The 26338-nt window shown below is 36.7% G+C and overlaps 1 protein-coding gene across 3 annotated transcripts in view; it reads left to right on the plus strand.

The window, feature by feature from the left end:
* The window catches only part of APLF (aprataxin and PNKP like factor), a 70915-nt gene that overhangs the window by 35974 nt on the left and 8603 nt on the right, over positions 1-26338 (plus strand). For 2 of the 3 annotated variants that reach the window (XM_072768650.1, XM_072768652.1), the window contains 4 exons: positions 4689-4867; positions 10191-10543; positions 10946-11071; positions 26027-26073. In XM_072768650.1, coding sequence (XP_072624751.1) covers positions 4689-4867; positions 10191-10543; positions 10946-11071; positions 26027-26073 — 705 coding nt within the window. Of the gene's footprint in view, positions 1-4688; positions 4868-10190; positions 10544-10945; positions 11072-20894; positions 20947-26026; positions 26074-26338 lie in introns of all 3 variants that reach the window. The other variant, XM_072768651.1, reaches the window with a different exon arrangement.

A 26338-nucleotide genomic window follows, 5' to 3' on the forward strand; every position in this document is an offset into this window, starting at 1 on the left:
CGGTGTTTTTATTCTTTTCTGTTTTAATATTTTGCCCTTGCATTCTCTCCTAGGTCTTTTCTCTGTGTAACTCTTGGTTTAATCCTTAACTGTACCTGAATATTTGCTGTGATCAGGCTATCCTTTTCGTTTTTTTAGCCAATATAGTTCTAGTTTATTTTTCTGGGTCCCCAGGTACTAGCCCTCAGACGTTATCATGAGTTTCTTAGGCTTGAGGTAAACTTTTCTCCATGTCCCTTAGTGATTGGCAAGTGAATATACATTCACTTGGGCGAGCTTTCAGAGCTTCTCTTCTCTTCTCTTGGCTTCCAGTCATCTCTGCTCCCTTAGCCTTCTAGGCTCTGGGACAAGTCATAATTCCCGGGCTATGACACTCCTGCTGGATTGCAAAAGGAGCTTTTACTTTTGTAACGGGTATCGTACTACTCTCCCATCTTCTTCTTCTCCCATCTTCTAACCCTCCAACACGAAGTCATGGAAAGTGGCATATGCTGAAAAAGATTGAAGTCGTCCCCAGATCACTTGGTTTGCATTTAATTTTAGACTCTGAGTATTTTCCACATGACCACTCAACTCAGACTGTAAATGTTGAACTGACATTCTATTAATTTAGCTATAGTTTAAAATTTACTCTAAGTGCTAGTTATTCTGTGTTTACTTTATTTCCAGCAGCCCTAAATTATCTAATTCTAATAGTTTTTAAGTCTTTCAGATTATCTAGCTCTACAGCCATGTCTACAAAATTATGATAATTCTTCCTCTTCTTCTCTACCTACCGCCTTTAAACAAATTTTTGTGTCATGAACCAGACCCTATACATTTTAAATAAGAGTCGATGAAATTGGGGTGGCTGGGTGACTCAGTCAGTTAAGCATCTGCCTTTGGCTCAAGTACTGGGATCGAGTCCCACTCAGGCTCCCTGCTCCGTGGGGAGCCTGCTTCTCCCTCTCCCTCTGCCTGCCGCTCCCCCTGCTTGTGCTCCCTCTCTTTATTTGTTTTTACAGATAAATAAAATTATTTATTTGTTATTATAAATAATTTACTTATCAATAAATGAAATATTTTAAAAAATGAATAAAATTGGCATCTTTATCTTGTTCCCGATTTTAATAGAAATTCTATTAGTGTTTTAGTACTAAAGTGATTGGTATTCAATTCTGATACTCTTATCATGGTTAGGATGTTTTTTCTTTTTCTTATTTTCCCTTCAGAAACAACTACTGAATTCTTTAACAAGTTTTTTGGTATGGAAATAGTCCTGCAAAGGGGTGGAGGGGGTGGAGGCAGGGAGGGCATAGACGAGCCGTGGGATGGGTGTGGGGCTGAAAAAGAAAAAAAAAAAAAATAGTTCTGCATTTTCTTGTGTCAGTGTAATTAGTGATGTTGGTAGATTTCCTAATGTATCATGCATGCTTGGGTTCCTGGAATATGTTTTATTTGTCATGATGGCTTATTATTTTTAAGCTCTGTTAGATCAGAGTTGCTGATATTTAGCTTAGAACATTTGTGTTTGTATTTCAAAAGTGTGATTAGTATTTTCCTCCATATGTGCCATCTATGTCAGATGTTAGTGTTGAGCTGTGCAGCTGTTGTATACAATGAATTAGGAGATTTTTCCAAAGGACAGTTTGAATAACAGAAATACCTGTTTCCTTATTGAATCTTTTTATATCACAATCTGGGCCTGGTTCCTACTTTTAACAGTTGTCCTAGCCCAGGAATAGGTAAGTTAGACCAGCAGAAAATGAATGAAACACCCAGAAACAGATCAAATTAACATATAGTTCATATATTAAAAATTATCAGCTCAAATTGGTAGGGAAAGGATGCATCATTACTATAAAGGATGTTGGAAAAATTAGCTTTCCATTTGGAAGAAAACAGTATTAGAGCACTACCTCATACTATATTCTTAAATTTTTATTGAATTAATAGTCTTAATGTAAAAATTAAAACTACTAAGGCATATGAAGAAAAAATGGAAACAATATTTTTATTACTTCTGGGAGGCTTTCTGAAGATGATAGGGAGCTTGGGACATCAGGGAAGAATTGACAGGAGCATTTAGGTTAAAAATGAAAAAAAAAAAATTGTGGCAGAAGAGACTATAAACAAAGTCAGACTGGCAAACCTACCGGGAGATGTTACCTGTCACACTGAGAAAAGATAGAAGGTTAGTAATTGTTTACTTAGTAACAAAAAAAGGTAAAACTCAGAAGTTTGGGGCATAGTATACGACATACTACAGAAGAATAAATACAAATAGGCAATAAATATATGACTACTTTGCCAGTATCTCTTACATATTTAAGTATATAATACTCCTTGATTTAGAAATTCTTAAAAAAAATTCTTATTCTGCATGTTTATCCCACAACAATAATAGCATTTATAGTTTTAGTCCTGTGTGTGTTTACATATATGTATTTGTAGGTATATTGGGTTAACCTTAGCAAGTTAGGAAGGGTACACTTCACATTGTTAATATGACTGTTAGGGTTCTTAAAGTTGGTTGGATGTAGTTGTAATGACATATGCATATAGTTGGGCTGTCATTTATATACTGTTAGTGCAATAGCTCATGTAAGTATAAGTAAATGCAACTAGTAATACTAAAAATAAAGTGATTTGTTTTAACAAATTTTCTTTTATATTGTAGTCATTTAACTGTACCTATTCTAGATTTAAAAATATTTGATATGCCAGATTTGAAGATTGTTACAAGCTAATTAAGCTATTTATTTTATTGACTCTTTGTAAAGAGCATTTTTGCAACAATATCAGAGTGGCTTCTTCCTATGTGAAAAGATATTTGTAAGTAGAGAATTTGGAAACTTAAAGAGTTTTTTAAGTATACATTTTTAATTTTATGATTTTTTAAAAAAGATTTTACTATTATTAAAGAGAGAGAGTGTATATATACTCGAGCAGGGGGTGTGGGGTGAGTGGAGGGTCAGAAAGAGAGACTTCAAAGCAGACACCATGCTACTCAGTGCCTGTGATCTCATGACCCCCAAGCATGGCCTGAGCCAAAACTCAAGAGACTGAAGCTCAACTGACTGAGCTACCCAGGTACCCCTAATTTTATGATTTTATGTACATGTGTGACACTTGGAATATGCTAAACTGCCATTTGGGCAAATGCTGTGTCTTAATTTACATTTTTAGTTCTTAGCATAGTAAGCAGTACCATAGTTGATTATTTCTCTTGATTTGATTAATCCATATCTGTTGTAACATTTGGACATTTGCTGCATGCAGCTGTATCGTCCTATTTAGTCTTATTCCTGACAGTTTCTAAAATGATATGAAATCTCTGAATTTATATTCAAAGCAAATATTTAAGGAATTTAGGTAAAGTTTAGTTATTGAACAGGTTATTCATAAATTTCTTACGTTAAATATATTATGTTTATATTGATTCAATTGGTTTTCCTGTTAAATAATACGGACAATGTTTTTTTTCTTGACTTTAATGAAGGAATGTTATTTCAGGCCTCTTGATATCCTTTAGTACAGATCTGAGCAAACTACAGCCCATGAGCCAAATCCAGCATGCTGCCTGTTTTTGTCAGTAAAGTTTTACTGGAACACGGCTGTGCTCATCCATGTATGTATTGCCTGTGGCGGCTTTTGCACCATGAAGGCAGAGTTGGGTAGTTGTGACAGACACTGTCTGGCCAACAGAACTTAAAATATTTATACTCTGGCTCTTTGTAGAAAAATTTGATAAACCTGGCTTCAGAACATTAGTGACTATAGGAATATTCAGACCTATATTCAGGCTCTTGAGGGAATCTTTGGACCAATTCTGTTTATGTTCACAATTCATTTAGTTGACATTTACTGAACACCAGTTTTATGCGAGCACATTTCTAGGTGCTAGAAATACCAGAGGGGAACAATGAACAAGGCACATAAAGTTTCTGCCCATGTGAAGTTGTCATTTGAGTGTAAGGGAGACAGATAATTAAACACAGATATTATCCTCTTAAAGAGTAGATTTTTTTTCTGATTAGAAGGATCATGGATTTATTAACCAAAAATTATGTTGACTGAGGTTTGCCAAATATATTGAACTCAGATAAATATTTTATGGGGAACAATGTCCATTATTGTTATTGAGACTTATTTTCTAAATTGGTGAAGTTTGTCTCGCTTTTGTGTTATTTTGGGTTCTTAATCTGTTATGAAGTTGAATTCCTCACTGTGGATGTTAGGGGCTCAATAATTAGATGTCAGCTTTGTTGGATAGCTATATGTTAAATTTTCTCTTAGAGAAAATTCAAGACTAATAAAACATATTCAACATGTATCAAGTACTCTGCTATAATTTACATATCATACTTCATTTACGCCTAGTAACTTTATGAGTTATTATTATAATTCCCTTTTTTGGGCTGATAAAACCAGAGTCCAGAGACGCAAGATGAAGCAGTTCAAGGATGGCACCTGCTCATATTAGTATCTTGGCTGGGCTCTCTCCAGGGCTGGAGCTCCCGGCCAAAGTGCTGCTGCTTAATACTTTTTTGGGATTTGCAAATAAGTGTTTTCAAGTTGGCATGAATATAAATGGAACTTTACTTTTAATTGCCCTTTTATCTTTTTCCTTCTTTCTTTCTTTTAATGGATTATTGACATTTGAAGATACAAGACATAATTTTTTTTCTTGTTTTTCTTTGTTTAAGATAATACTGTAATCCAGGGAAGTAGAAAAGAAGGAATCTGCAAAGATAAAACTCAAGTAAACATAACACAGCAAGGAGGAAGAAAGCGATTCATTTCATCAGAAAGTACATCAGCAGAGCAAGACATGGGGAAAAAGTACAAAAATGCTGATCAAGAAGAGTCTATCATTTCATCCAAGGTGATTTTTTATTATTCGGGGGTGGCAGGCTAGCTCAGTTGGTAGAGTGTGTGACTCTTGATCTGGAGGTTGTGGGTTTAAGCCCCACATTGGATGTAAAGATTACTTAAAAATAAAATTTAAAAAATTATTATTTATTCATTTGTTTCCTTCATCAAGTGTTCTAGATAAGAATTAATTATATGTCATATAAGGCAAGGAAAAACCAAAACTGTTCTTTATTATGGAGTTTACGAAGATAAAATTTGAAGATAGATTTTTTTTCCTTACTAAAACTAATACAGTACTTGCTTTGTAGAAAACAAATCTATTTAATTTAGAAATGTCCAGAATGGAAAGCAGTGGAGACCACTTGACTGTTAGTAATTGGTACCTCCTTTCTGAAAACCTGGTTTCTTTTATTTTATTGGTCATTCTCACACTACATGTATCCACCTTTTTCTTGGGCCTATGAAGAACAACTGATAGGCTAGTTCTTAATAGCCTATTGCAGGATTACTTCTGGGCTAATTTATAGTATTTAGAGAACTACTCTTTCCTCTTTGAGTTTTTGCTAACTCACTAGAATGGTTTGGCTGACTTAAGCATTCTTTAACACTGGGTACTTAATGAAAATGGGGCCTATTATTGGATGCATTTAAAAAAGAGAAAGAATTAGAGCGCACGCGCGAATGAGTGAGCAAGCCCAAGGCCAAAAAGGTCAGATATATTTCCTCTTCAGAGAGGGGTGGCTTTAGGTAATAGTTTTCATGATCCTTGTAGACTTATGGCTGAGCTCCATGGGTCGCCATATTTTTGGGAGCTTTCACTAGAAGCCAAAGGTGTAGGATTGGCTTTAGAATAGCACACACTGGGGGGCACCTGGGTAGCTCAGTCAAAAGTTAGGAAATGGTTAGACTAATATTCAAGATACGATTTTTTACTTCAAAGACCGTCTTAATAATCATTACATTAAACAGTCATTCTGATATATGCAAGGCAGTGTGCTTGAATCTGAGATAAAAATGTGAATAAGACATACCTGACTAGGAGCTCATAGTCCTGTGGTGGACATGATTTGAAATCATGAAATAATGTTGACACCACATTGATTTTTCTGGGGGCTCTGAGGACCGCCTACACCAACTCCTTGGGAAGAAACGATCTGAGCTTAATCTTAACAAGCGTAGGTGTGAACCAGGTACAGAAGAAGTAGAAGTAAGAACCCATCCAGGTAGGTGGGCAGCAGGTACAGGAGCAGAGGGTGTACGGATAGCATGCTGGGAACTATTGTTCTTAGAATTCTTGGTGTAAAGCCAGATGAGGATGTGAGATGAGGATGGAGCTGGCAGTGGGGACCAGTTGTAGAGGGAGGACTTTCAAAGGATTTTGGCCACAGAGAGAACCCTGGCAGCTCTTTAGAGGAGAGATTGAAAGGGAACAAAATAAAAGACAGGGAGAGGAGAGAGGAAATGAGGACCTCAGTCAAGAAAAAAAGAGAATCTGACCGACCAGTTGCATTAAGGATGGCACAAAGGCATTGGATCAGAGAAATATTTAAGAAGCAAAACTGCAGGGCTTGTTGCTTGGATCTGATTGGTGAGGGGAAAAAAAGGAGTGAAAGATAGACTTCCAAGCTTCTGACCAGAATGAAGAAACTTTGGTACAGGATACGATACTGGGGGAGGATTTCAGTTTCAGCTGAGTTTGAGGTAAGTAGGATATTGAGGAAGAAATGTCCAGCTAGAGGTTGATATTGAGGAAGAAATGTCCAGCTAGAGGTAAGTAGGATATTGAGGAAGAAATGTCCAGCTAGAGGTTTGAAGCTCAGGAGTGAAGTTGGGGCTGGAGGTTGGGATTTTTTAATCCTTGGTATGAGGTTGCTAATGAGACTAATGCAGGACTTTCAAGGCAGTGTCTTCTTAGTACAGACATTCTTTCCAGGAGCAGATTACCTCAGTGTCTTTATTGGGCAGAAGTTCTTTATCCTGTCCCTTGTGGACATTAAAACCTCATATGGTTGAAGGGCAAGGGAGGGCTTGCTGGGCAAGTTAACAGACAATTTAATAACCATACGAGTACCTTCCAACCATCGCCAAGCATCAAGGTCACCTCACACCAGCTCCATGCTCCTTGAACCCTGAGGGCTCTAGCATATATTTTTATAGTGTAGGGAACTCAGCTTCTCTATGCTGAATCTTCAGCCTCCCACATTTCATTCTTAACATTTTCATCTAATCTAAGATATAAACAAGGTAGGTGCATAAAATATGGACCTCTCTGCCTTTTTGCTGCTTCTTTCACGTGCAGAGCACATTCCATCTTTTCTGTTCCATCACTTGGCAGTTCAGTGACTTGCTCTGGCTCATGAGCTTTGTAATTGGCACAGAGCAAATTTATGTTTCAGCAAACTTACAAATTACTCCATGTAATGGATTTTTGGGATCATTTATAAATAATTGAGACCCTGAATGTTAAATTCTTGAATGCCAAGGGTTTACTGAGTATCAATATTTCATGAAGTTCCATAAAGAACATTATGATTTCCAGCTTTTGTGCCTCTTAAAATATATTTGAGAACTCCTCATCCATAGTCTTGATCTCTGTGACTTTATCATTCCTTTCTCTTTTAGAATAAATTAGCATGTTGAACATATTCTTTGTGAAGATTAAGAAAAAAAAAGGGAGTTGAAATCATGTTAAACATTTCATATCTTATAGTTTATTTTCTTTGGTTTTTCTGTTTTTTTAAATAGCAAGAAAAATACATGCTGTTATCAAAAAAAATAGAATGGCAGAGCGTGTGGAGTATTAAGTGAAAATTTTGATTTGCCTTGTCCTTCAATCCCATTGGTCTTACTAATATTTTGGTTTGTATCCTTCTAAACCTTTTAATTTGAATTTATACAAGTAAATACACACATAGGGAGACAGGGTTTTTTTTTGTTGTTGTTTGTTTGTTTTTTTAAAGCTAAAGGGAAAAAAAATAAAGCTAAAGGGAATCATTGTGTGTGTTAATTCTCTTTTTAAAAATCCTTGTATATATATAGAGGGGGGGGGGAGAGAGATCTGTTCATTTTCAACCTTTGCATAGTGTTTCATGGTCAGAATGAATTCCAATTTATTTAACTCCTTCCCTAGTTGTGTTCCTTATCTCCCTAAGTAACTGGCAGGATGTTGAGTGGGATTTTTTTTACCCCATCATCCCAAAACTGCTGCTGAGGCCCGAAGCTGAGGACAAGATTACTAAGTATAAGTATCTCATGATTAAAAGGAGCCCCCCAGCAGTGAGAACCAAGCCTCTCCCTGTGAGGCTTATTGAAAGGTATGAGAAGTGTTCACCATCCCACCCCCAGGCTTTAGACAAAGAGAGCTGAGAGGCCAGAAGATGTTGAGGCTTGGGGGAATGCTGTGTTTGTAGGGAGACATTATGTTCTCACTCTGAGACCATTCATTGTGGAGTTTAGAGATGCCAACAGGAACCAGGGACTGGCATTTTACTGGACATCTGCATAGCTAAGGGATTGCTAATCTGTCCTATTTCTACCCAACAGGGAAAAAGAACATTTTTGTGTGAGTTGACCCCTTAAGGGACTGCCAAGGCGGAAGGTGGGTCAGGTTTGCCCCATCCCCACCTCAGAGTCCAGTCCCTGGCATCTGTCAGTTGGTCCTGTAGTGGAGGGAGATGGGATTGGGCTGTAATGGAGCAGCTTGGGAGAAAAGAGAGGTGTGGCAATGGATGCCACCAGCTGAGGGTTAGCTCCAAGAGGTAGCTGAACAATTGCTTCTCCCATAGGCCGTTTACTGTTACACCAGAAACATGGCAACCTTCATGCATACCTGTTATGGTGTCACATCCTAGTAGTGGTTACCAGGAGGACCGAGGCTTATCTGAGCTGTGTTTCCACTCCACAGGAAGTTAAGTAATTAAGAAGTCATTTTTAATAGGATACAACTAAGCTTACTGTTTGTCCCAGTGGTAAGTACAGATTAAAAAGGTTCCTCAGTGCTAATAAGAACGTTTACTTGGTTCAAACTTTATGATTAAACTAAAACTTTTATTCGGACCACTTCAGAGGAATCCTATTTATTTTCTGAGTTTGTCATGACATAGCTTCATGCAAGTTTTTCTGTGTGAGAGAAGAGCAATGTTCTCATTCAGCTAAAGGGAAAATGTCATGATTATATTTAGAGGGTAGAAATAAAAGTATTGCAGTAACAAATTATAAAGACAGAGCAAGTTAAAAGCATCACACATTATTGAATGGGAAGTTTTTTTTGTTTTGTTTTTAAGATTTTATTTATTCATGAGAGACAGGCAGAGAGAGAAACAGGCTCCCTGTGAGGACCCCGGGGTCATGGCCTGAGCCAAAGGCAGACGCTCAACCACTGAACCATCCAGGCATCCCAGAACGGAAAGTTTAAAAGACTAGTAGTTTTTTTGGGGAAAGATTATATTCAAATGGAAGCAAAGTTGTATTTTCTTAGGTTGCATTTGTATTTTTCTGGTTATTTTTCACTGAATGAGGTGATTGTAAAGGTTTGATACAGCTGTATATCCTTTTTTTTTTAAGATTTTCTTTTTTTTTTTTTAAGATTTTATTTATTTATTCATAGACACAGAGAGAAAGAGGCAGAGACACAGGCAGAGGGAGAAGCAGGCTCCATGCAGGGAGCCTGACGTGGGACTCAATCCCAGGTCTCCAGGATCACACCCCAGGCTGCAGGTGGCGCCAAACCACTGAGCCACTGGGGCTGCCCTCTGTTTTTTTGTTTTGTTTTGTTTTGTTTTGTTTTGTTTTTCCCTCTTTGTTTTTTAAAAAGTAATCTCTACACCCGACATGGGGCTTGAACTCACAACCCTGCGATCAAGAGTCAGGTGCTCTTCTGACTGAGCCAGCCAAGAGTCCCTGTATATTCCCTTTCTGATAACTATAGATTGTTTTAAGGCTATCAGATTGCCCAACAGAGAAAATGGCATTTTTAATAATTTTAAAATTGAATCTTAAAGTTCTAAAAATAATACATATTGGGTGCCTGGGTGGCTCAGTCAGGTAAGTGTCTGCCTCCAGCTCAGGTCATGATCCCAGGGTTCTCTGGGATCAAGCCCCACGTCAGTCAGTCTCCCTGCTCAGCTTCTCCTTCATCCCCCACTTGTGCTCTCTCTTTCTCACCGTCTTTCTTACTCTGTCAAATAAATAAAATCTTTTAAAAAAAATTAAAAAATAAAAGTGCACATATTGAATGAATCTTGGTTTCATGCCTTTTTGCTTATGTTCACATATTTCTTTTAAAACAGGTTTCAACTATTTCTAATATCTTTTTTTCTGATTTGCCTTTGTAGGAAATGCTGCGATCATGTTCTGTGATCACGTCACGTAATGCAGAAGTGAATGATATGAGGGCTAGTACACAGAGAAATGAAATCCCAGTAGAGGAGCTTGGTAGGGTTCCCGAACGTAGAAGTATTGTGAAAGGAAGGCGAAGTAAAGAAGGCGAGGTGATGAGCTGTTCTGAGAGTCCCTTGAGTGCCCAGGGCAAGTCCTCCCAGGAGGAGTCTCCAGGATCTCCTGAGTCCAGCTCTGACCCCTCCAATCCTGAAACGTTGAGTGCAAAGACAACCGATTCAGCTGCACAAGGTTCTGAAGAAAACAAGATCAAGAGGACATCCTGCATGTATGGGGCAAAGTGCTACAGGTAAAATAAAATTACAGGTAGCACGTGATTCCCTTATTTCCATAGCAGGTAGCTGTGTGGTATATGTATATTAAAGGCCTCAGAAAACACATTGGCCTAAAGGTTAGGAGATTTATCATGTTTCTGCTGGTTTACACTTTCTCAGTATTCTGTCCTGTAAATCTCACTAGAGGCTTTCAAGATAGAACCGGGGGGATTAAATGCTTCATATGTAGACATGCTGATTGATGCAAGGACATGAACTAGGGAATGCAGACTTGAGAATTGAATCACCCAGACCTAAATGCCTGCTTGTTTAATGTCTTATTTAGATATTAGAAAGATGGCTTCATAAATAGCAGTATGTAATATAACTGTCAAGAGAATTGTATTTTTTCTGACGTGTGTTTTCCATCCTCATAGGAAGAATCCTGTCCACTTTCAACACTTCAGTCACCCTGGTGATGGTGATTATGGAGGTGTACAAGTCATGTGTCAAGATGAGGCTGACGACCGGCCGGAATGTCCCTATGGAGCATCTTGTTACAGGTACATACACCTGGAATGTTAGGTTGTACTCCTTTTCTCCTTAATCTCTGTTGTATATTCAGCAGAAATTGCAGGCAACTTCTCACTTCAAGCCTTTCAGTCTTTAAACTTCCATAGATAGTAGCTTTTCATTTTGCCAATAGGATTATGTTTCTTTTAGATAATTATAAATTGTTGAAGTTATTGTCCTTGTAAATGCCTGAAATTGTTCCTCATTTATTCCTGACTTTCTAAAATGTAAATCAGATAATTGAAAAGGTGTCGATGCTACCCCATCGTACATTCTATCCATCATACCAAGGCTCCTTGGTGTGACATAAAGCAATTCGGGATGTTATCTCTGCCTTCCTCAAGTCCTACTACTCCACCATTCTTGCCAGCACATGCAACTCGATGCTTAAAAGAAGAGCACCTTCTCCTCTTTCCTTTCAAAGCATCTTTTGCCTGTGTGTATCATGCATAGTAAAATTTATCTTAAGAGATTGCATTTGTCTCTTGACAATAGGGACTGCTTTATCCTTGTATCTGCAACTTTGTTCAATGACTGAATGAACTTGAAATAAATCTGACTACCAAAGAAAAAAGTAGTGATTCTAACCTCAGCTTTAATTCCAGACAGCCATGTTTCTTGGATACATTTGAAACAGTTACTGAACCTACTCGTCTATTTGAAGTTATTATTTCTATGATTGTAGTTTTCAATAAGAAGGCAGGATAATCTTCTGAGGCAGGAAAGAAAAATTGAAAACCTTGTGCCTTATCATTTGAAAATTACATTGTTTTATTCCAGCAGAACTTCTTGTAGACCTTTGCATATACAGGTGACATATTCATGAAAAAGGGGTATTGCAGGCATTGATAAAAGTATGAATTTTTTAAATTAATTTTGTTGAGATAAGAGTATCTATCTGGAGAAAGAAAATTGGAACTTTATTTCACACCATAGTCAAAAACTGGATTCTAGATGAATCCTAGAACTAAATGTGAAAGGAAAAAAAAAAAAACAATAAAGCTTTAGAGATGTGTATAAGAACATTATTTCCTGATCGCAGACTAGGAATGATTTTCTAGAACAAGATATAAAAAGCAAGAACTAATATGGAAAACTTTTAAGTATTTGACTACATTAAAATTAAGATTTTTTTTTTTTTACGCATCAGTAGACACTATTAAGAGAGTGAAGATAAGCTACAGAGAGAGAAAAAAAATTGCAGCCACATAACACATAACAGAATACAAGAAGAGGACTTACGAATTGCTATTGTTTTCTCCTAGTGACATGTACCGGTTTTTTGTCCAAAAGGAAATCTAAATGGTGAATAAAATCATGAAGAAATACGCAGTATCATTATTAATTAGGGAAATTTCTCTCTCTCTCTCTCTCTCACACACACACACACCCTTGAAGTAACTAATTCCTTGCTCCCATTTATTTATTCAACAAATATTCTCCAAAGAATCATCAAATGCCAAGTACTGATGAAACAATGTTGAGTGAGATTACTTGTAGAACAAATGTGTATCTCTGTCTCTATCTTTTTTTTAAAAGATTTTATTTATTTATTCATAAGAGACACAGAGAGAGGGGCAGAGACACAGGCAGCGGGAGAAGCAGGCTCCACGCAAGGAGCCCGATGTGGGTCTCAATCCCGGGACTCCAGGATCACACCCTGGGCCAAAGGCAGGTGCTGAACCACTGAGCCATCCAGGCGTCCCTCTGTCTCTATTTTTTTTTAAGATAAAATAGCCTTTCAGAGCTCATGGCACAATGGCCATGTGCCTTTTCATCTTGAGGGAACTTTTAGGGAACATTTCAGGGAACTTTTATAATACAGAATTGTATACATTATCCTCAAGTGGGGGAAATGCAGATCAAGTGAAGCCATAACTCATTTTCAAGTCTTGGCCAATACTGTTTTCTCTGTACTTCCCTCTCTTCCACCTGCTACCTCTGCTCCTAGATTATTTGGAAGTAAACCCTTGGTAGTGTAGCTTCTCATCCCATTTTATTCATAGGTATTTTAGGGTATATCACTAAAAGATAAAGGCTTTCTAAAAATATACTACAACCATTATTAAAAAATATATAATTTAGATCCTGTCAGGTATCCCAATTTACTTATAGTCTCATTTTCTTTTTCTTTTCTCCAATTTTTTTCTTTTTTTTCACATATCTTTTCTTTGAATTAGGATCCAGTTAAGGTCCATGTACGGGCAAAAGGTGGCCATGTTTCTTAAGTTATTTAATCAATAGGTTCCTCTTCATTTTTTTTCCCTTGCAATATATTTGTTGAAGAAAGCTGACCATTTGTTCTGAGGAGTGTCTGACTGTCTGGATTTTGCTGACTGCATTACCGAATTGTCATTCATTATGTTCCCCTGTATCTCCTAATAATTGGTAGTTAGATCTAGTGACCTGATCAGATATCAGTTCTAAAAATTTTAAAAGTTATCTGGTCCATCATGTCCCTTTTAGTCTCTAAAATGCTTCTTGTTGTAAAGTCTACTTAGTCTAATATTTACACGTTTTGGGATTGCTCTAGGCATACGATTATTATTTATAATTTAGTTTCATTGTGATCATAAAACACTTTTTAGAATTTAAAACTTATTGAGATTTGATTTTGGTCCAGCTAGATGGTCTATGTTTGTTGAACGTATTATGTGCACAGAAATATCTGTGATTTGGGGGAATAGGGTTTTGTAACCGTCAATTTGGGCAAATAGTGTTGTTCATGTATTCATTGTCTTTGCTGATTTTTTATGTAATTCTATTACTGAGAAAAGGATGTGAGAATCTCCACTGTAATCGTAGGTTTGTTTATTTCTTCTCTTAATTGTCAGTTTTTCTTAATGCACCAACTGCGGTCTGTTGTCAGTGGAAAAGCCATAAAAATGGGAAACTCACTCAAAGCTGCTCCCTTTTTTCCCTACATTGACTCCCTTCTGGCTTCTGCCTGCTTTTGGTAGCTATCCCTTTCCTTAAGATTATTGTTTTTATATTTTTAACAGAGTGTAATTGTTACCTGTAGGAGGTTTGGTCTGATGATATCCTCTGTGATTACCAGGAAAAGAACTATTTTGTGTGATGTAGTACAGCTTCCCCAGCCTTCACTGGTTAGTATTGTGTGATAATATTTTTCATTCTTCTTTTTTCAACCTCTGTCCTTATGTTTATTTGTTTATTTTATTTTATTTTTTTAAGATTTTATTTATTCATTCATGAGACACACACACACACACACACACACACACACACACACAGAGGCAGAGACACAGGCAGAGGGAGATGCAGGCTCCATGCAGGGAGCCTGCTGCAGGACTTGATCCCAGGACTCCAGGATTACACCCTCAGCCGAAGGCAGGCGCTAAACCACTGAGCCACCCAGGGATCCCCTGTTCTTATGTTTAAACTATGTCTCTTACAAATGGCATATAATTGGTTCACTGTTTTCATTTTTAACCCAGCTGGATAGTCTGCTTTTCTGGTACATTGTGTAGTCCAATATATTTAGCATAATTGCTGATCTTTTTAAGTTTAATTTTGCCATTTTGCTATGTGTTTTCTATTTGCCCCCTATATTCATGTTCCCTTATTCTTTTTCTGACCTCTTTTTTTTTTTTAAAGATTTTTTTTTTCTTTATTCATTCATGAGAGACACAAAGAGAGAGAGGCAGAGACACAGGCAGAGGGAGAAGCAGGCTTCATGCAGGAAGCCTTATGGGGGACTCGATCCCGGGACTCCAAGATCACACCCTGGGCCAAAGGCAGGCGCTATACCGCTGAGCCACCCAGGGATCCCATTCTTTTGGATTGACCAAGGGTCTTTCATTCCATTTTTTCTCTTCCATTAACTGTTTAATTATATATTCTTTTTTCCCCAGTAGTTATATTTGATATTAATAGGCATCAGTGACTTATTACGCAGTCTACCATTACACAGTCTACCATGCAGTTGGTTCTTTTACCACTTCTGAAATAGAACAGTAATGCTTTGTTGGTTTAAGTCCATTTACTTTGTCTTCTGCTTTTTTCAAAAAATATTGCATCATTTATTTTTACCTCTACACATGTTAAGTTGTAAAGGCATTGCTATTATTTTCTTAAATTTTAAGCATCAGCATTTTTTATATTTACTGACATATTTATCATTTTGAATGGCTTTCTGAAGCTTTATCCTTTAATCTGGGATCATTTTCTTAGTCTTAGGAACTTCTTTTAGCATTTCTTTAGTGAAAATCTTATGGGAAAGGATTCTGTCAAATTTTGTGTGTCTGAGTATGTTCTGATTGATGGATTGATTGATGGCTCTTTTCACTGGGTATAGAATTCTAGCCTGGCACCTTTGCTTTTTTTCCATCAACTTGAGGGTGTTCTATCAACTCCTTCATCCATAGTTTCTGATGAAAGTTACTTGTTTGTCTTATTGTTGCTTTGAAATGAACATGCTTTTCCTTTGGTCATTTTAAAGATTTTTATCATTGCTTTTTCTTGGTGTTTTGTTTGTTTGTTTGTTTGTTTGTTTGTTTGTTTTTAATAAGCTACCCTCAACGTGGAGCTCAAACTCATGACCCCAACATTAAGAGTCTCATCATCTACCCACCGAGCCAGCTAGGCTCCCCTTGTTGCTTTTACTTTCATGTGTTTAGGTATGATTTTTTTTGACATTCATCTTGTTTGGGGTTCACTGAGCTTTTTTGCAGGTTGCTGTCTTTGTTAGTTTGAAGAAATTGCTTAGCTGTTATCTCATCCCTTGGATATTGTTCTGCCCCACTCTGTGTCTTCCCTCATTTCTCCACTCCAATTAACCATATCGAGTCTTTTGACTCCATCCCATATGTCTCTTACACATTGTTTTATTCTTTCCATTTTTTTTTTTGCCTCTGTGCTTCAGATTGGATATTTGTTGTTGCTTATCTTAGAGTTTAGTAATTCTCTCTTCTCATGTGTCTAGACCACTAATGAACCTACCCAAAGACTTTATAATTTCGGATGCTGTATTTTATGCATGTTCTCTTCCATCAGTCGGGCTACCTCACCCCCCACTTCCCTATTTGGCAGATAGGAGCTAGTCATCTCTGTCCAGTCAGAGATTTGGATAAGTAATACCTAGGTTGATATCTTAAGAAAACTCGGTCTGCCTTTGGTTTATCCATGCTCATTGGGCATGACACGTCTAGATTGTTGACAGAAAAGCAGGTCTCTGTTCTCTCAGCTCTGAAACTTCCCTTAGAAATTCTGAGCTTAGCCAAGTAGGCTATCACCTGTGCAGCCTAAAATCTGGCAGATTTCTTGAGGGGAGACTAATTATGTTTGTTGTAGATCCTTTCTCCCTAGTGGGACTTCATCTCTGAAACATGACATGAATTAGAGATTTCATTCTACCATTTTGAGTTTCAGATGCAGTCCTTAAACCTCTCATACTTCCCTGGAATTCAGCAAATATTTCTTAGAAAAAAATCAGCCTGGTGTTTTGGGGTTCTTTTAGTTTTCAGATTGTCATGACAACCCCATGAGACCATGAAAAGCTCTACAAGTTTCTCTTTTCCTCAACTAGAGTTCCTCTAGATGACTCAAATCTTATTCTTCAGCCCCCACCAATTGGCAAAGACAACCAGAGAAGAAAAGAGCCAGTGATTGTCAGCTAACCTAGGAAGGGCTTTTTCTCTGTGGAATTTTAGATATTCCAAAATTCTCATTGCTCTCACAGTTCTGTCATAAAAACAATTTTTACAGTTTATCAGGCTTTTTTTCCGGGTTGTTAAGAATATTGGCCTGCCATGATGCCTTATGACCTTCTCAGAAGCAAAATCCAAATGTGCCTATTCTTGAGAAGAATAAACGTAAAATACAAAACCTTCCTAAGAATAATCAAATGTCAAATACTGTCAAAAGTAACATCAAAAATCACTGCCTCAATGTCATCAGTCTCTCTAAGAGACGTCAGAGCAGCAGTAGGCAAGAGAAATTATTCCAATACCAGTGACCCACATATGCTAATAGAAACTTTCAGATCTGTATCTAAATATGTTTATATATACATAGAGTGTATTTTTTTCATTGCTGAGCTACTTGGTGTCTTGGTTCAAATTGGAAATAAAATCTGAAGATTTTTTTCCCTTGTTAATTTTAATTACAGTTCAGACAGATTCTGGGAGAACATTAGGTATGATCCCTTACTCTGACTACTATTTTACAAATAAAGGTTAAGTGAGCTGCCTAAGACTCCAAAGCCAGTGAAATCAAAACTAAGTCTCTTCCCTCCTCCATTCCAGCATTTCTCTGTGGCAGGCCCGACTCCACCATTATTATTCATGGCTTTCTTTTTCTTTTTCTTTTTTTTTAAGATTTTATTATTTATTTATATATTAGAGAGGGAGAGAGTACACAAGCAGGGAAGAGGGGCAGAAGTAGAAAGAGAAGCAGACTCATTGCTGAGCAGGAAAGCCCAATGCAGGGCTCCACCCCAGGACCTTGAGATCATGACCAGAGCCAAAAGCAGATGCTTAATCAACTGAACCACCCAGGCACTCCTATCATGGCTTTCTAAAGTATTAACAGTATTTGTTTTTTATTCAAATGACAAAGTAATATTTTAGAGTTAGGAAAAAAAGATCTCCAGATAAGGTACTGTGATTGAAGAAATTGTGAATTTTTCAGATCATCAAAATAATAAACCCTGGTTGTGGAAGCATGATACATGTTTTTATATATCCTTTCTTGTCACATTCTTATTACTATTTAGGCAAAAAACATGATCTAGTAGGTATGTCATTGATTATAACATCACTTTAGTTTTAGCAGTTTACTCTGTAATAATCTTGATTTGCAAGAATATATCATTTTTAAAGGAGATTTTATTTATTTATTTATTTTTTTGAGAGAGAGCAAGTGAGAGAGGGAATGAGCACAAGTGGGGGGAAGCAGGAGGCAGAGGGAGAGAAGCAGGCTCCCCACTGAGCAAGGAGCTGATGCCAGGCCCCAGCCTAGGACTCCAGGATCATGACCTGAGCTGAAGGCAGACACTTAACTGACTGATCCACTCAGGCACCCAAAAAAATATATTATTTTTAAGCCACGTACTGTTTAGTGCTGTTAAATATTATTAAAGAAGGCAAGTAATACAAAGAAACTTTATTTAACACTTCATGAAGTAAATGGTCTCGGGATCCCTGGGTGGCGCAGCGGTTTGGCGCCTGCCTTTGGCCCAGGGTGCGATCCTGGAGACCCGGGATCGAATCCCACGTCAGGCTCCCGGTGCATGGAGCCTGCTTCTCCCTCTTCCTGTGTCTCTGCCTCTCTCTCTCTCTCTCTGTGTGACTATCATAAATAAATAAAAATTTATTTTAAAAAAATGAAGTAAATGGTCTCTGTTCAGAGAACTGCAAAATGCGTTGGAAGGTGGGAAACTAAGGATAATGAATAAAGAGCAAGGAAGACAAAAACAGAAAATATCTGATTAGCCGAGGCCACATAGCCTTATTTGAGGTGAGAAGAAAGAGGAAGAAGTATAGAGCCCAGAACTGGTATGGCATTTGGGGACTGGCAGACTGGATATATTATGTTTCTGGTCAAGTGGAACATTGATAGGGACATCAAAGTCATCAAAGTGTTGGTTTGCTTACATGGCACCCCAGGAGGAATGCCAGGTTTTTATTTCCGCAGTGCTAGAATATAAGCATACTGTATCAGAATGATAAAATGTTCTAATTTGGCTTGCTTAAAAGCAAGATTTTCTGTAAATGCATGCTAGATTTTTCCTATAGCCACAGAAGAAAAATATTGGTGTCTCACAGATCATAAAATAACCCACAAAAATCAGCCAGAAATGATTATATTTACAAAAGTAAATACATATATTCCAAAAGTAGAGCAATGATAAGCCTGTTTTCCATGATGGTTGACAACATTTGGAAGGGAGATGAAGTTTATGATTGAAACATTTTTGTTTGCTTTTTATATTTGAAGATTTGCCTTCACAAGACAAATTCTCAAGTAAAAACGGTCTCTCAAGTGAAATACTAAGTTGTTTTTTTGCTTGTTTTTTGGTTTTTTTGGTTTCCAGTTTTACCTTCTAATCCCTTGAATGTGCAATTTAGTTTCTCTTTTTGAAATATATAGGTGATCTCAACCCTGTACAGTACACTAAATAATCTGTCTTGTACTGTGTCAACCACCTGAACTTACATGATACTGTATTTTATTTCCAAGTATTGCCATCTGTAGTCGAAGTTCTTATAACAATAAAGCAAATATGAAAACACCAACGTATACATATATGGATATAGTTCATTTTCAGCCATCCCATCCCATGAGTAAGACAAACAATATGAATCATATATTAAAAATGTGTACTATAGTAAAAATAAAGATTCTAAGGCCCATATAAGAGATTGATGTTTAAAAAAGATACTTAATCACTAAATTGTATTCTTATCTAGACTACAGGCATTACTAAAATTTCCTCTGACATTATACTTTTTTAAGCCTCACAAAATTAAATCAACCCGGAAAAATGGTAATATGAAAGAATTAATGTTGTCATTTTAAGTGTGTTGCCCATTTAATAAATCTGATTTATTCCTTTTGTGCCTTACGCCATAGTCTGTCAGAGGACTTTGTCAGTTTAATGTGTTTGATTAGCTTAAGGTACTTGTGTGAATTAGAACATTAGATACTTAATGTCTAATATAACCAGTGATTGCCGCGCCTGCCTCTGACTCATTCACTTCCTCTGGTGTGTAATTGGATTTTATGCAGTGCATTACTCCTGTTCTTGTTTGTTAAATTGGGCACTAACCTTGGAATATATGTACACTGAAACGAATAGAATCCATCATCAACCAGTTTAGTGTGAAAATGTAAAGTTAAACTCACATACATTGCCTCAGACTTAAAATTTTAAGGCAGATATGAATTATGCAAATGAAAGTATTAGTACCTTGGTGTTTTTTGGAAGCCAATGACCTACTTTATATTTTTTTAATTATAATACTTTCTAAGAGGGATGACGTAAGGAAGTATATTATCAATTATAAGTGCTCTCACTGTAATGAATTTGCAACATGATCTGTATAGTTGAAAGAACACAGTGTTTTGCAACAAGCATAATTCATTTTTAAAAAAATCTATTTGATAGTAAGTAAATTCATTATCTTTTGTTATTTACTGATCCAAATTTATATCTATGATCTAAAATTTTTTGCTATTTCCTCTTTTTTTAATTTATATTTTTTATTTAGAGAGAGAGAGAGCACGTACAGTTGCACATGAGCAGGGACAGAGGGGCAGAGGGAGAGGGACAGAAAATCCCAACAGACTCCATGCCCAGCTCAGAGCCCGACGTGGGGCTCAGTCTCAGGACCCTGAGATGATAAACTGAGCCAAGGCCGAGTTGGTCACTCAATCGACTAAGCCACCCAGGCACCTCTCCTCTTTTATTTTTGAAAAATGTTCCAAATTACTGCAATATTGTCTTAATTGATCATATGTACAGGTGTATGCTTCAAACCAGAAGATACTGGTTTTTTGGAGCTGCTTCATAAAAATTAGGAATGTATGTTTAGCATAAATCCATATTATTTTATTTAAGGCAAAATAAATAGGTTTCATTTTTTTAAATTTATTTTTTAGAAGCACACTATAATAGTTAATTTTATTTGTTCAAGGGCTCATATTGCAACCATTGAACCAAGCATGGGCTTTGATTCTGTGAGCCCAGATTCCCATATTTAGGAAGATAAAAGCAAACTATGATCCATGTATATGAATGAAAAACTAAAGGCTCACAGTTAATCCCATTGTAATTTTAAATTTCTACAGCCTAGAAGCTGGAAGTCACAGATCTTTTAGGTCTTTCTGGATGTCCCACAAGGTATCTGTACTTTTCTTTTTTGTTTTGTTTTGTTTTTTTATCTGTACTTTTCTTGAGCTGAGCAACCTCATCATCCTTCAGCTTCTGGTTGATCACACTGGTTAAGCCCCGAGCATTCAGGATACACGGGAGGCTCAGGAAGACTTTGTTCTCAATGCCACACATCCCCTTCACCATCGTTGACACTGAATGAATCCTGGATGGATGTTTCAACATGGATTCAGTGAGATCAGCCACACTTAATCTAATTGCCCCGTTGGTATATCCTTATAGCTTGATGACTTCACAGGTACTTTCAACCACCATCTTATGCACATCCTTCCAATTTTCACTGTCATCGTCTGTTCCTATTTCTGGATTCATTTCTTGAAGAGAAACACCTGCCACATTCACTCCACTCCACATAGCCACACTTGAGTCCCCATGTTCTCCCAAAATCCAACAGCTGAGTGTTCCAGGGTCCTGCACTTAGTAGTGGGGATATCAGGAGTACAGAGTGATTTATTCATGTCCACGGAGCCAGACCGGTTAGGTTCCTGGCCTGCTCTTCCTTAGTCTTCTTTGCTGCCTCCTCTTCTTTTTCCCTACCTGTGATTATCACAGAGCCACAGGGTTCAGTTCCCTGAGTAGAGGCACTTCTGTATTCTGTTCTTACTCCTGAGGGCACTGATTGAATTTAATGACTCCAGACGCATATGCTTGGTTATAAAATAGGTAGTTCAAACTTATTACATCCGAAACAGAACTCTGGATTTTTATCATGAAAACGACTCTTCCCCAAGGTTTCTCCACCTGTCTAAATGACTTTACCATTCACACAGTGTTTATGCTCCAAACCTACAAGCAGCCTTGATTTCTTCCCTTTTCTTCATATCACTCAGTCCCATCAGCGGTTCTTGCCATTTCAACCTTGAAAATAATTAGGATCCTGACCACTTCTCTCTTCCCCTCCCTCTGCCATTTTAGTCCTAACCACTACCCCTTACCTTTAAAGTACTGCAATAGCTTCTTAACGGAGACCTTGGTTTCTCCTCTTGCCCTCCAGTGGTTCATTTTCCATAAGCAACCAGAGTAATTCTCTAAAAGTAAGTCGTATCATGTTTTCTTACTCAAAATCTCCCAATACTTTCCTACAAAACTCTTGACCATAGTTTACAAGGCCTTTTCTGACCTCATTTCCTACTGTTTTCTCATTCATTCTCTTTGAGCTATTCAAATCTGCATTTGAATGTTTTTCCAAATACCTTAGCTTGTTTCCCATAGAGCCTTAGCAAATTTATAGACATTTCTATTTCCTCTTCCTGGAGTATTCTTCCTTCAGATAAATATTTATTCAAGTGCCATTGTCATTAAGATCAGAATTTTTTTTTTAGAAAATGTATATTTTAATATATAACAGCTTCTACAATGCTGGTGTGGTTATGGCTGTAAAATTTTATGTTTAGAAACCAAAGATTTAAAAAAAAAAACAAAGATTACCATTAATAATTAATAGTAATGCAAAAGAAAAAAACAGACAACAATTCAGAAAGGATTTTGAGGCCTGCTAAGTTACAGAAAATGCCATTTGTGAAAAAGATGGATGTAAATCTTTTATGAATGAAGCCTGAGTATTTCCATTCATTATTAGGAAAAAGTCCTGAGCAGAATTTCACATTATCCTTGAAAGTTATTTCAAATGCTCATATGCCCCCCAAGGGCTGCACAAAATTACCACTTAGCCTTAACCCAGGGTTATATGAAAAAGACATTGTGCCTTGTTATAAAATGACTGATTTTTGAAGATGAGATACGCATAGGTGAATGTTAGAAAATATTCCATAAATATGTGAAGTAGGAGGGGGAATATATTCAATCATAATAATATGTATCATTGAAAACAAAATTCAGCTCTTTAATATTAATTGGCAGTTACTTTCACTGGCACACCGAGTTTCCAAACATTGTTGGTTATCTTAAAGTAAAATTAATTTCTGTTTCTATAAAAATAGCTGACACGTGGAATATACTTAATAGCCTACAAGTGTTTATACATATTACTTGATTTAACCCTTGGAACAACCCTGTGTGAGCCAAGCAGTATGGCAACTTGGTTTATAGGATTTTCTGAGAATCACACGACCAGCAAAAGTTTGAATTCATAATCAGCTCTTCTGATCCTGAAACCACCCTTCCATGGCAATGCCGGTGATCCCGAGTTCATCCAGCCAGACGAGAACAGGTCCAAAACACAGTGGCATCTGTCTGTCTTAAGCATTTGTGAAGGACTCCATGTTCCTGTGTTCCTTGCATGATTGACTGAGTAGAGTAAGCGTTTGATGATGCAGACCCGTCAAGATCTCAGGAACCTGATTGCAGTGGAGTCTGCTTAATATGATTGTTACATTTTCATGGTTTCCTGGGGAAGTTATAGGAATTGTCAGTGGCAGGAAATACTAACATGTTTTAGTCTTGGGTTTGTATAAAAAGATTCAGTTAGTACTTTGATTATTAACTTTGTAAGTGTGAAGGCAAAGCGATTTCAGCACATTGACATTCTTTTCAACCTAATGAGAATAGGCATTCTCTGGCATATTCCCAGTAGAAAAACTGCCTTTCAGAGGCTAGGCTTCTGAAAACATCAGGATCCATGGAATAGGATTACCATAAAAATATTAAGTGTTAATGTGAACTCAAAAACACTTATTATCAGTCTAGAAATTACTAGAAGCTGCTTTTTTATACTCTGACCAATGAGAATTTTAAACTTGAGTTTGTACTGCAAATAGTTCTTTCAAATTGCTTTCAATAGTTATTTTAAGAAATAATAGTAAAGTCAGCAAAGACAAGTTTCTTTTTCTCTTATTAAGTAGGAAAATACAAAATATTCCATCATTTTCTAAACTCAAAAACCTAATTAAATTTTTTTCCTTGAAAAAAATCTACATTTTAGTAGATAAATTTGTTAAAACTACAGATGAATGCTTCCTTGTGAAAGGTGCTATAAAAGATATTAAAAGGTACAAGAAAAACTCCATGGAGATAATACACGTGCGTGCGTGCGGACACACACACACACACACACACACACACACACTTCTGTTGAAAATTTAGATGACAATATAAGAAATTACGTAGTGAGTACCAAATGATAGATACAGACAAGATATCCTAGACCTATGTGCCAGCGATGATCAGAATTCTCTTCCTGAAGGAGGTATGATTTGAACTTAGGCAGAATATGGTAGGAAGAGCTTTTCAATAAATTTTTTCTTAATTATTAAAGGCAAAGTGAAGAAAGTTAAGACTGCTTGGAACCTGAAAAAATATGTATATATGTAGTGAAGGAGAAAAAGATTTTAAATCTTAAAAAGACTGTAAATAGTAATAAAAATAACAACAATGGGACATCTGTATAGAATTGCTAACACTTGTAGAATCTCAGCAAAATTACATGGAATTTCAGTGTACTAATCCTGCTAATATTTAGTAGGTTTGGTTTATGTTTTTGTTTTTTTTTTCCAAAACAAAAAGCTACCAGTGTATTTAGTTTTCATACTCAGTACAAAAAAAGATTTTTGAAAGGCTACCAAAAACAATCTCAAATGACCAACAGCTGTCTTCTAGGTTATTGATGAAGATGAACTTTGGTATTAATGTCCCTCGTGTTTGCATTCCTCCTCCCTGACATGTCCAGCATTAATTGCATTTTAATGAAGACTGAATTAAACAGGTCCGTGAGCTGTGCCTGCGTGTTCCATCTTCCCACAAATCATCACTGCAGCTCTGTTCATTTGCACCTCCCTTTGCCACGTTTAAGTTGTCCAGTTTATTTTTCCCAACTTGGAAGTTTCTCTTCCAATAAAAGGTCAGATTTGGGTTAATGATCCCAAATACACAATCTTCTTTAGAATCCTTTTTCCATTTTTCAAAACTGATGAGTTATGACCCTTAATTAACTGTGTGGTTGAAGCCTTGTACGGTGTTTCATGCTGACAGTATAGGAAGAGTGATCCCCCAAAAAGAAGAGATATTAGCAATGAGAAATGTCACACCTGATTACAGAACCTGACATGTAATTAGTGCCCTATGACTATTTATTGAACCAATGATGGATGTGTCAATGGCCAGCATTAATTACTTACAACCTAGCACGCCTGTCGGTTAAGGATGTGCTCTGTATTCTTCATGAATCCTCACAATAGCTTCGTATGAGCCGTGCACCTGAGCACATACCTATTGTTGGTGTGCGCCCCGCTCTCCCGTGTTAGTCCCTCGAGAGAGAGGGGCCCATCACGTGGGTCATGATCGACCAGTAACTGCTTTGGATTTTTGCTGCCCGGGCAGGTCTGGATTATCTGGAAAATGTCTTGTATGTGTAGCATGTACCCCAACATTAACTAATAAAATAATAAAAGAGATCTTAAGCACATATAATCAAAAATAGGTATCCAAACAATAGTTTGTTGGTTTTTTTTTTTTTTTTACTTTGGAATATTTCGTGTAAATTTCTCCCTGCAAATTGACTCTGCTGTTTTCTCTTAACAGTTTGGGATCTTCGGAGACATGACTTAAATGCTTTTGTCTTGGATTTAAGAAGAACCTTAAAACTCTTTTTAGACATTACAAACACATGCAGGCACACACATTTGATATTTTGTGTTCTATATTTCATATATGATATATTGTATTTTTATAGAGGTGGTTTATGGCATTGACAGTTGAGAAATACAGTATGTTATATTTTGGGGATATGATATATTGTACTTTGTCTCAGGCTGTTTTTCTCTAGTAAGTCAGGAGGAAAAAACTTTTGTTTGGTTCACCAGTATATCTCTGCATCTAGAAATATGCCTGGCATGTAATAGGCACTTAATAAATGTAATTAAAAAGCTAATGCTTTATACAGTACTATAGTTAGCAACAACAACAAAAGCAAGTGCTTTTCAGTAAGAGACTTATTGGGACCTTAATTTTATTTGTAGGTAAGTGAGTGTTTAGTTTAATCTTTGTTCTAGTTTAAATAGTTTTACTAATTTTTAGTGATTAGAAAACTAGATCTTATTTTTGCTTTCTCTCTCCCCCCCTTTTTTTTTTTTAGGAAGAATCCCCAGCACAAGATAGAATACAGACATAGTACACTTCCGGGTAAGCAATTCTACTTCAGGAAACAAAATGAAACCTTCAAATGATTCTCTTGTTCAACCTAGATACAATTTCCAGTTATGTGAATTTTTTAAATCTCTGCTTCTATGAATTTGCTGATTTTAATGATTTTTCTTAGATTAGAAAAAAGTGGTAATTTTTTTTAAATGCCAAATGTTTTCTGTAATCATTGCACAACCATATGTATTTATCCTTATATCTTTTAGAATTCTTTCACTGGCCAGTTCCTGAAAAAAAAAAAAATCTC

This window comes from Canis lupus, chromosome 11 (assembly GCF_048164855.1).
Source record: "Canis lupus baileyi chromosome 11, mCanLup2.hap1, whole genome shotgun sequence".
NCBI lineage: Eukaryota > Metazoa > Chordata > Mammalia > Carnivora > Canidae > Canis > Canis lupus.